Source organism: Pistacia vera, unplaced genomic scaffold (assembly GCF_008641045.1).
Source record: "Pistacia vera cultivar Batoury unplaced genomic scaffold, PisVer_v2 Contig496, whole genome shotgun sequence".
Classification (NCBI taxonomy): domain Eukaryota; kingdom Viridiplantae; phylum Streptophyta; class Magnoliopsida; order Sapindales; family Anacardiaceae; genus Pistacia; species Pistacia vera.
Window position 1 is genome coordinate 691,185 of NW_022196330.1, and position 12,424 is coordinate 703,608.

General features: G+C 30.2%; 1 protein-coding gene across 1 annotated transcript; it reads left to right on the forward strand.

The window, feature by feature from the left end:
- The first annotated feature begins 629 nt into the window (after window positions 1–629).
- LOC116105252 (probable WRKY transcription factor 14) lies at window positions 630–3,425 on the forward strand. The gene is made up of 3 exons (XM_031391696.1): window positions 630–1,542; window positions 2,077–2,217; window positions 2,405–3,425. Exons 1-3 carry the CDS (start codon window positions 893–895, stop codon window positions 2,994–2,996), a joined length of 1,383 nt encoding a protein of 460 aa, XP_031247556.1. The 5' UTR covers window positions 630–892; the 3' UTR covers window positions 2,997–3,425.
- The last annotated feature ends 8,999 nt before the right edge of the window (window positions 3,426–12,424 follow it).

Below are 12,424 nucleotides of genomic sequence, written 5' to 3' on the forward strand. Positions count from 1 at the left end.
AAGAAGAAGAAAGAATATATAAAGATACTACTCGTGTCGAACCGTCTATTGTTTGAAATATGTAACCCTGGCTTTATTTGATTGAGATTTTACACAAAAATATGCCATGAAAGGTTCACTCTATATAATTGCAAGATTGTAGTGAATATTTCCTTTGGTGGGCATTTCCAGCTTTGGCTTGTGGAAAATAATGTACAAAGTTCATTTAAACAAAGTGCATCACATTGTGAGGTGGGCAAGCAATCAATCAATCTTCACTTTGTATTATATCCAAATAAAATAAAAAAACTATATATTAAAAAAAGAAACGGCGTAAAATTATATCGAAACGTTTTCCGATAAATGCGGCTACTTGCTGCCTCTTTACTTTCCCATCACTTGTTTTCGAAAATTTACTTTTTTTGTAGATGAATTAACTTAGCTTGATTAATATTTATTAAGAACAAAAATACCAAAAACAAAAACAGTTGCAGATATTTGACCCTTTGATTTTTTTTTTTATATAATTTGAGATGATTAATAATAAATAAATCTTAAAACCCTTTTATTTTTTAATTTAACCGGTTGCGTATTCTCAATGGCTGTGTTGTTGTGTGAAAAGTCAGCGACTCTCTCTCTTTCTCTCTCTCTGTCTCTCTATCTCTCTCTTTCTCTTCAAAGAATCCATTTTTCTTTTGTTTCATCCTTCAAAACTCAAAACCCTGTTTGTTTTTTGGCTCCTCAGAAACAATTTAATTGGAAATTTTCTGCATGTTTTGATATTTTCTTCATACGTTTAAGGTTTTCACCATAGCTGATTAAGCTAGGTTTAGTAAATATTAAATGAAACCCTTAGTTTTGGTTTTAGTTTTGATTTCTCCGGTTTGCTCCTCCTGGTTGTTGCATTAGTAGTATGCGCAGTTTCTTTGGCCTTCCAATGGAGAATTACCAAGGCGATTTAACCGATATTCTTCGAGCAAGCTCAGGTAATTCATCGTCTGATATTAATAGTAACGTTAACAATAATAACAATAATCCTCCTGCTGCTGCTGCTTCTTCTTCAACCTGGCAATTTCCGTCTTCCGATGCGTTGAATTTTTCTTTGACTTCGGACAATCATAGAGATTCTTCTTCCTTCGGTGATCCGTTCTCCTCCATTCGAGATCCGCTCCTCCATGAGCTCAACATGGCGGGTTCCTGCTATTACAGCGCTCCGAATTCAGTTGAAATGATGTCAACAACTAGCAGTACTATTGTTGATGAAAGTGGTACTACTTCTTCAGCCAGCTATCCTCGTCATCAAAGGGTTTTTGAAGATGAATTGAAGACGCCTTGCAACGTTTTTTCACGGATTCAGATCTCACAAAGTCCCAAGCAGCTGCCGGTTTTGCCATGTGATTCACCAGTTCTCGCCGCTGCTGCTGCCACGCCGAGGGGAACTAAGGCGCCTGCTATGCTTCCAAGTGACATGATTAATGCAACCAGCTCAAAAAGTTGTTTACTTGATAACACTACTGGACCTTTGCAGATCTCATCCCCGAGGAATCTGGGCATCAAAAGAAGGTCAGAATTTATTAAATAATATTATTAACTAATTCAATTTAATATTGAGAATTAGATGTATGTAACTTTTAGTTTATATTTATCATAAAATTATAGTGATGATCTGAAATTAGGGTTTTGTTATTAGAGTTGTATGATTTCAGGTGAGTTCTTGTCAACATCTTCATAATTAAGCCCAAAAATATACGTTTGATGGGGTTTTACTCAAACCTGAAAAAGGGTAATCTAACTGGTGTCACAATAAGATTCACAAACTTAGCTTTCACCATGTTGTTTTCAGAGAATAGTTCTAACTTTTTGATTTCTTCTTCAATTGTTCAAAAATATACCAAATTAAAACTTTCTTCTTTCTTTATGAAACTTACTAAAACTATGCACAGGTCAAATTAATAACATTTCTTGCTCTATTAAGTATTGACTAAACGTCTCTCAATTTTTCTTTACAAAATTAACAAGATTCTTGTACAAGTCTCTCAATTTTTTTTTTTTTTTTTTTAAGAAAATTAACAAGATCATTCTTGTAATGGATTCCAGAAAGAGCCAGGCAAAGAAGGTGGTTTGTATTCCGGCGCCGGCAGCGGCAAATAGCAGGTCAAGTGGAGAGGTGGTTCCTTCTGATCTCTGGGCATGGAGAAAATATGGACAAAAACCCATCAAAGGTTCACCTTATCCAAGGTAAACTGAATTATATATACAGGTGTTATATAATTAATTTCTCGTCAGGGCATAAGTGAATCTATTTTCACTTCTTTTCTTTTTCGTTTTCTGGTTTTTTTATTTTTTTTTATTTTTTTTCTGACTTACGAATTTAAACTTTTAGTTGGGATGACAATTAAAGAGTAATGGTCTGTGAATTTTCCAGGGGCTATTACAGATGCAGTAGCTCGAAGGGATGTTCAGCGAGGAAACAAGTTGAGAGGAGCCGAACGGATCCGAATATGTTGGTGATTACCTACACTTCCGAGCACAATCATCCATGGCCGACACAGAGAAATGCGCTAGCCGGCTCAACAAGGTCTCAGCCATCTAAAAACAACGCGGCGAAGAGCTCCGGCTCTCAGCCTCAGAATTCAACAAACAACACAAAGGAAGAAGCGAAGGAGAATAGTAATGACGATACGCTGTCGCCAGTAGTTGGAGCTAGCTCAAGCGCTTCAGTTAAAGAGGAGGTGGAGGAAATGGAGAAGCCATTTGAGATGGATCAAAATGGTGAATTCAGTGAAGGGTTTTCTCAGATATACAAACCGGCATTGCCAGATCAGTCGAACCAATCTCATGAAGATTTCTTCGCCGATTTGGGAGAGATAGAAGCCGACCCTCTAAACCTCTTATTTAGCCATGGATTCAGTGGAGATGTACATAAAGAAAACAAGGGTTTGGATCCATTTAATCTCTTTGATTGGTCAGGAGACAACAACAACACTTCATTTGGAGAATCCAAGAGGGGTTTATAACAAGACCTTGAAGTCAAACAACAAAGAAATTAAAAGACTATTTTTATGTAAGTTCATGTGGTGCAAAATTTCATTCGAGGTCCTGTTATAAACCTTTAGCTTGTCATTCTGGTTTGAATTTCAGAATTTTTTTTCCCCTTTTCTACTTTTTTTTCTTGTTATTTACCAGAACAAACAGTCAGAAGATTAGAAAAAACAAAGATGGTAAAAAAGATAGAGAGTGCTGGTTGATTGGGAGCAGAGGCAATGAGTCCCACATTCCTTTTGGAATATTAGTGGATGAGACAGAAAGCTGAGAAACAGAAGGTTTCCACAGTTAAAAAAAGTACATCCATCAGACATGACTCGATAGCTCAGTGAGCAGATTCATTTTCGATGGGATGGGACTTGCCTTTCCTCTTCCTTTTTCCATCAAGTGGAACTCATTATTTCACCCCATTTTTCATATATTATCAACTTCTTTTATTTTTTTAGAAAATCTTTCTAATAACTCCAGAAAAATATAAAATAGGGTTTTTTTTCTCTCTTATAAGAGCATTTAGTATTAAATTAATAAAATTATATTATACTTTCTATTTTCTAAACGAAACAGATAAGTTTAACGTTAAGCAATCTCCTCGGTGAAAAAAAATAAAATAAACCTATAGATAATATAAAGTTTTAATTGCTTTGATGTGAAGAAATATAAGAGAAAGATGACAAATTGGTGGAAAAAAAAAAAAAAAAAAAGTTTTGATCTCTAGGGATGTGCAATGGAGAGAAAGTGCTTCGGATTTCTCAGATTTCTGTTAATTTATTTTTATTTATACAATTAAATTAGTAGTAAAAACAATTACTGTTTAATCTTATCTCTAATGATTGGACGATGAATGAGGTAATTATATAATCGGATTTTGTCATTTTATCACGTGAATGGCTAGCTTGTTTCTTCTTCTGACATTTCTATGTATAATTAATAAATTAATTAATTAAGCTGTTCTTAGGAGAAACACTGAATTTTTGTATGAGTTGCAGAGAGAGAAGGGGAATCATAAATTGTAGATCCATTATCATGTGTCTCATTTATGATATATATAAATCTTAATTTACCATAATTATTAAAATGTTATTTATGAGGTGATCTGTTCATCATCATCTTTAATACAGTATATGTTATGGTGGGTTAACCCTAGCCATGTGGTTTACTTCAATTTCGCTGTTCTGCATAAACAGTAAGAAGTTAATAATATACTGTTCCACGGATTATTTTGGTACGAATTTGGCTTTAAAGTTCTTTTATTTGATTGAACATAAACTAGGGTTTTTTTCATCTTCATCAATACAACAATCATCAACAATTAATGAAAATTCAAGATAAAAATATAAATGGTTTCATGAATTAAGTACACACTATACATATTTAATTTCAATATTTACATTTTAGGGAGAATAAGAAGCTCATATCATGGTATCATCTTTCTCATGAGCCTGCGCCCTCTTAGAGTCATCTAGAGCCTATGCCCAACTAATTAGTATTGTTTGTTTTGAGCTTGTGCGCTCTTAGAGCCATTGGAGCCTACCCCCAACTAATTAGTCTTATTTGTTTTGAGCCTATGTGCTCTTGTCGGACGCCTATACTCGTTTCTCTTTTCTGTTTGGTTTGAACCTGCGAGCTCCGTTATGGTGTCTATGCCCATCTCCCTTCTTTGTTTAGAGTATGTGTGCTCTACTCCCTTTTGGGTGATTGGTATTGTTTCTCTTCTTTTATGAAATTTACTTTTAAAATATATATATATATATATATATATATTTCTCACGAGCTTTTTCAACATGCAATAAATTAATTAAACCCAAATAAAATCAAACATTCATAAACATTCTATCAAATTTCTTACTTGTACAAGATAATCGAAAAATATCACTAGATTCAAATCTTAAATAATATATAATATTTTTTTATGAAGTAATATTACATATACAAACTAGTTGTTATAGAATGAACCATACGCATTTAACATGTCATCTCTTTTAATTTTATCTTCAATTTAACATCATTTATTTATCTTAACATGCATCTCTGCTATACAATTTGTACGGAAGAGTTTGTATAAGAAATTTATCTATCAAATTTTGTAGTTTAACATCATTTAATTATCTTAAAATACATCATTTTTATATAAGAGTTTGCACTGGAAATTTGTTTATCAAATTTTGTAGTTTAACATCATTTAATTATCTTAAAATACATCATTTTTATATAAGAGTTTGCACTGGAAATTTGTTAATCAAATATTTCTATTTTTTGTAATAAAAATTATTAGAGAAGAGGTGGAAAAGGGTTGAATTCACACATGTCAAACAGTTGAGATGATAAGATGTAAAAGAGGTTGCCTCTATCTTTTTACTATAATTTCATAAGGAAATAGTGACATTAAGTTCTGTCAAATCCATCAATCCATTCAGCCATCAGCTTTAACGAAAATTTCTATATCCCATTCAATTCATGTTCAATTTCAAGTCATCTCAATGGACAAAACTACAGTGTAAAGCTCTCTCTCTCTTTCAGTTTTTGTCTTGCTTTTCGTCTCTTTTCTTTGATTGACCCATGGGTAAAAGATTAAAAAAAAAAAGGAGTAATTATATTGCATTTGAAGTAATGCATATGGGAATGTTTATGGGAATCACTATGTATGCTTCATGATTTTGGAAAGATAGATATGAAATTACTTCTTTATTATTATTATTTTTTTTAACATGATAGGCATATTTCAATAATTTTGTAAGACTCTAAAATGATCGAATAGATAAAAACTTAAATGATTATATCTATTAATAATTTAATTAATTTTTTGTGATTTTGAAGTTATCAATTAGATAAAAATTTTAGTATCTATTTTTATGAATACTCAAAAATAAATTTAAACTCATGACTCTTTGAATAATATATTTAAAAATTTTTGTTAAAACCCCGTCCATAGAGATAATTTCATGCTCTCTCTCTCACTCACAGAATGTGAAGGTGATCTTATAATTAAACACATGCACCGTTTAATTAACTTGTCCCATCGTTTAATTATTTTTGTTAATTTCTTGATGTTGTTATTCAATTGCTAGCCCTAGGTACCTAGCTTAATTCCTTGGATTTTCTAATTTGCTTATTTCTTTTCAGTGGATTTGACTATAATATACCAATCTAAATATAAATATTAAAAATTTTATGATAATAATTTACAAGTTTTGCGTTACAAATTTACAAATTTTATGTTTATACATTATTATAATGATATATAATAGTAAAACCCTAATTTAAATAATGTTTTCAGTGGTGTTTATGTATTAGAAAATAGGTTAAAGCATTTTATTATGCAAGTTAGAATTGGTTAATTTCATCCATCCTCAGAGATTTATTATTTTCAGGTAAAGAATTGTTGTGATGCTTGAAAATTAGTAAATATCCCTTATTTAAGAGGTTTTTATTTTTATTTTTTTTAATATATAAAGAAATTTAGCAGGTATTTAATAATTTTTAAAAATTATTAAGATGCTTGAGATTTAAAAATCTCATAAACAACAGATGAAATTAACCTCTGAAATATAAAATGTAGATAGACTTTACTAAAAGATTGTTTTTAAAAATTAATTTATGAAATTTCAAGAAGGTTTCAAATGATTTAAAAAAGAAAATTTTCAACTATTTTCCTAATTTCAAATGGAAATTTCTCACAAAATTTAATATAAAAAGGTAATTAGGTTTATTGGTATTTTAAACCAAATCTTTTACAAAGTCAACCAATTTACTCAAGAAAAATAATATTAATTAAGAAGACAGGTTTCTAAAGCAATGACTAATATTAAACTATATCATCTTAATTTTATAATAAATTATGCCGATCATGATCTCACTCTACCCATTAAACTATTATTTGATATCAACAAAATATCTCCAAATCTTTTTTAAATTATTTACTTACTTGTTTTCTTATCGAATTAATTAATTAATTAATTAAATTTGTTCTAATCTAAACCCAAGAGAATGAAAGTTGTTCCCTCAAAATGTTGACAATTAATCCCTTTAATTATCGAATTAATTTATTAATTAGCCAGAAACTTCAAATAATATTCAATCTAATTAATTATACTTGTTTTTGTAAACAACTTCTCTGAATAAAATTGTTTTATGTAAAATCACTGTTATATTTTGATCACTCAAATGATAGTATCATAAATATTTAAAAAAAAAAAAAAGTGAATTATTTATTGAATGATAAAATTGTCTGTTTATTAATATAAAAAATAAAATTTGTGTCATTTTTCATTAAATTTAGTAAAAAAATGTTATCGTTTTGAAAATTATTTTGGAAGTGTTAAAAACAATCCAAACTTATAAATATATTAAATATTTTATGTTATAATTAAAAAAAATTCTATTCTTTTTTTTTAAATAAATAAATATATTTTTCTTTTATTTTCTCTCTTTTTATTATTGTTTTTATTTTGCTTGGATTTGCGTGCTCTCCACTATCAATTTTGTGGGACCAAAATTAAATGGTTGCTTACATTTTTGTTGGCCATAAATTTGATTTATAAATATGTTGACATAATCAATAGTATAATTAATCTTAATGCTAATTAATATATTCCATTTTGAAATGATTAAAACCACTATCAAAAATCAATTACAATGTTATAAATTGAATTTGGATTTACATAATGTTGGACTCTTTTTGTCTCTTTCTAGCTATTTAATTTTGTGTGGTTATAAAATTTTTTTATTATATTAATTAAAATAAAATTCATGATATCAAGAGAGAATAATAAAATAAAATCTCCACTTGAATAAGAAGGAGAGTGTGATTTTTTTTTTTTTTTTTTACCATGTTTAATCTATAACGTGTTTGGATAGAGTAAAAATGAGAGAAAATCCTAAAAATGGACAATTTAATTAAACAATTAAAGAAGCAACTTAAAAATAAATAGATATATTATGACCTATAGAAAGATGTTACATATATTTTACAAGTGTTATCATATGAAAAATACACTTTAAAATTGATTAAATAATAATTTCATAAACTTACTGTTTATGTTCAAAAAGTCTAACCTTTCTAAGGGTATTTTAGGAATTTGCAAATTCATAATGTTTTTTCTTTTCTTTTTGAAAAAAAAATTTTAATAATTATAAAAGTACTTATACTCTCATTTACCACAACTATAATTTCAATAAGATATATTTCTCCTACTCCTTTTCAAATTAAATAAATACTATATATCCTGAGATTATATCCCAAAATTATACTCAAGTAATACGACATCGATCTTAAATTGACACACGAAAAATTACAAGTAGTGGTATATATACAAACAAATAATACGAACTCTTATTTTTAAATTCATGTAACTTTTATTTTTCTTTCATCCATATCATTCATCGTCGTAAATTAAGCGTTTAAGAATTGTTCTTATATTCGTTTTTTTGTTAATATTATGATATGCTTATATACAAATTTTATATCTAGTATTATTTTGCCAAGTTAAATGTCAACCACATTTAATCTAAAAATGCAGCATTTACTACAATAAATAAATTTGTTGGGGCTTCATCATAATAATAACATAATAAGTTTGGTTCTTGATTCAATAATTAATTTTAAAAAAATCGTAAGCCCCCATATGTTTGCCCTGTTAACATAAGCCACCAGTGGTTTGATAAAATAGGACCCTAACTCCCTTTATGCAAAAACTACTAATGAAACTTTGTTAAATGTAATCACAGTTGAGTGTCCTGATAATAAAAGAGCAAAAAAAGTTTCATAAGCTTTTAAATTCAAGTCCCCACAAGCACTAATAGAGTTGGCCACATAGGTTCTTACTCAGTCGGTAGTTCTAGGACCCTAGAAGATTAGTTGAACTGCGCGCAAGTTAAACACCTCCGATGATAAAAAAAAATAAAAAATCTTTGTTAAATGCAAAAACGACATTTTTACCCTTGGAAAAATTTAACAGTGCAAATATAACCCAAAGCTCATCCAATTTATGTTACCAAATAGAAATTACTACTTTTTCTTATTTACCCAATTTTTTTTTTTATTTATTTATTTAAGCTTTCCTATTATCCCACTAAATTTATTACATTTCTCATCTTTTTTAGTAAACTTTCTAAGATTTTCTCATTCATCAAACAATATTTTATCTCTGTTTTTTATCTACCAAACCAAAATTTCTCTAATTTTCTCATTCACGAACGAAAATTTTATTTACTCCCTCACTAAAACAATCTTGCAAAAATTAAAATAAAAACATAAAAAAATATTAAAATCAAATGCTTTGGTAGGTTGGGGCCTTCGTTGGAGGGCTTGAAGGCCTCACGGTGGCACCACTGGAGGTTGTTAAGGCCTTGCGGAAGTTACCGTTGGAGACCTTGAAGGCCTTGCATGAAACCGTTGAAAAGGGTCACAACGTGCATCGGCAAAGGTTAGATCTGGCCACGTAATATTGTGTTGCTAAATTCAGTTGTTCTAAATTTTTATTAGAAATTTAGAATTGTCTATTAATTATTGGTTAGTTTTCTTTTATTTATAATTAATTATGTTAATTTTTAATGTTATTCACATAAAAATGTTAGGGGTATTTTAGACTTTACAAAACTCTCTTAAAAAATTCTTTAAACTATTGGTAACTGCAAGAACCTAAATGTTATATTCATATTCTATTGGACCTAACGACTTTGGCCAAACCTCAAGGACCAAAATAGAGTTTCACTCATTAATTTTTTGCTTTTACAAATTGTTTATACAAAAATCTGCACCAACCAGCAAGATCTGATCGACCTTGTTGGGATCGAAACTGATATGTGTGTGATTATTGGTAATCAACGATTGGTGAATGGAAATGCTAGAAAATAAGTGACAAAGAGAACTTTTAAAGTGGTTCGGCGAAGTTAAACTGCCTACGTCCACTGTGTTTTGCTTATATGCTGTAAGAGCTTACAATATAGTTCTAATCTAGAATTTGTATCCCCCTCCTCATCGTTTCAAGGGGTATATATACAAGATTTACATAAAGGAAATAGCGAAAATAAAGGGATTACAATTGATTTGAACTGCAACTCCGATATTCTCACGATTGGGCGCTATGATTGCGCAAAGATTGCTATTAATCTGATCGTTCCCATAATATATGGATCTGAAGTTATCTGAGAATCGATTGAATGATCATTCGGGTTGTTCGTGACTAACTTGTGCTAGGTCGAGCTATGGCTCGACGAGCTTATACTAGGTCGAGCTATATCCTCGCGCCAGCCCGAGCTTGGCGGAAAAACTACACACAACACAAATAATATCAAATTTAAAATAAGGCTAATGCTAGTGTATATATTTATCAACACATTTATACAATATCAATATTAAATTTTCATACATTTAAAGTTAGAAAAGCATGACCAAGTCAATATATATATATTGTGACCAGAGTATCTGGGTTAGCTTGCGCGCACCTCGATTAATCCTCGAGGTCTATTAAACACTTTATAAGTCCAATGAGCTAGATAAGTCATAAATGTGATAGGTGACTACTTGGTTGGACTCGAACACAAGACCTCTAGGTAACCTAAGGTCTTGCCATTCGGCCAAAACCAAGTGGTTACCAACTCAATATTTTCTCTCATGGCTAATGCTAATGTGTATATTTATCAACACATTTATACAATATTAATATTAAATTTTCATACATTTAAAGTTAGAAAAGCATGACCAAGTCAATTTTTTTTTTTTTTAATGACCAGGGCATCTGGGCTAGCTTGCACACATCTCGATTAATCATTGAGGTTTATTTAACACTCTACAAGTTCCATAGGTTAGGTAAGTCACAAAGATGGTAGATGACCATTTGATTGCATTCGAACACAAGACCAAGACCTTTGGGTAACCTAAGATCTTGCTATTTGGCCACAACTAAGGTTACCAACTCAATATTTTCTCTCATGACACAACCATTCTCTAGCAAAGTGACAAATTTAANGTTGGAGGGCTTGAAGGCCTCACGGTGGCACCACTGGAGGTTGTTAAGACCTTGCGGAAGTTACCGTTGGAGACCTTGAAGGCCTTGCATGAAACCGTTGAAAAGGGTCACAACGTGCATCGACAAAGGTTAGATCTGGCCACGTAACATTGTGTTGCTAAATTTGGTTGTTCTAAATTTTTATTAGAAATTTAGAATTGTCTATTAATTACTGGTTAGTTTTCTTTTCTTTATAATTAATTATGTTAATTTTTAATGTTACTCACATAAAAATGTTAGGGGTATTTTAGACTTTACAAAACTCTTATAAAATTCTTCAAACTATTGTTAACTACAAGAACCTAACGAATTTGGCCAAACCTCAAGGACCAAAATAAAGTTTCACTCATTAATTTTTTGCTTTTACAAATAATATCAAATTTAAAATAAGGCTACTGCTAGTATATATATTTATCAACGCATTTATACAATATCAATATTAAATTTTCATACATTTAAAGTTAGAAAAGCATGACCAAGTCAATATATATATATTTTTTTTTTTACCAAAGTATTCGGGTCAACTTGTGCGCACCTCGATTAATCCTTGAAGTCTATTGAACCCTTTACAAGTCTAATGAGCTAAGTAAGTCACAAATGTGATAGATGATCACTTGGTTGGACTCGAACACAAGACCTCTAGGTAACCTAAGGTCTTACCATCCGGCCACAACCAAGTGGTTGCCAACTCAATATTCTCTCTCATGGCTAATGCTAGCGCATATATTTATCAACACATTTATACAATATTAATATTAAATTTTCATACATTTAAAGTTAGAAAAGCATGACCAAGTCAATTTTTGTTTTTTATGACCAGGGTGTCCGAGCCAGCTTGCACGCATCTCAATTAATCCTCAAGGTCTGTTGAACACTCTACAAGTCCAATAGACTAAGTAAGTCACAAATGTGATAGATGATTACTGATTGCACTCGAACACAAGACTTCTAGGTAACCTAAGATCTTGCTATCTGGTCACAACCAAGTGGTTACAAACTCAATATTTTCTCTATTGACACAACCATTCTCTAGCAAAGTGACAAATTTAACCCTATCTTCAACAATACCATCTTCACATCTCTATGAAATTTTGTTAGAGAAATATAAAGAAAAAAACCTTGAAGCCAAATAAAATTAAAAAAAAAAAAAAAAAAAGAAGAAGCTCAATCTCTAACCATGGAAGAACACCTTACAGAGAGAAAACTTAATCTTTAACTAGAAATTAAAAAAAATAAAAAAAAATAAAGATTGTCAAATTATAACACACCAAAATTTCAACATCTTTCATTAAACATGATTGTATTTAGGTGTGCAAATACTTTTATTTGTTGTTTAGGAATCTTGAATTGAGGGTATTTTTGTCAAATCATTTTATTTTTTATTTTTTGAAGAA

What these genes read in the sequence shown, in the direction of transcription:
- LOC116105252 (XM_031391696.1), top strand. Translation starts at nt 893, where the DNA reads ATGCGCAGTTTCTTTGGCCTTCCAATGGAGAATTACCAAGGCGATTTA. An exon ending in AATCTGGGCATCAAAAGAAG is followed by an intron (nt 1,543 to 2,076) that starts GTCAGAATTTAT and finishes AATGGATTCCAG; the next exon opens with AAAGAGCCAGGCAAAGAAGG. An exon ending in AAAGGTTCACCTTATCCAAG is followed by an intron (nt 2,218 to 2,404) that starts GTAAACTGAATT and finishes TGAATTTTCCAG; the next exon opens with GGGCTATTACAGATGCAGTA.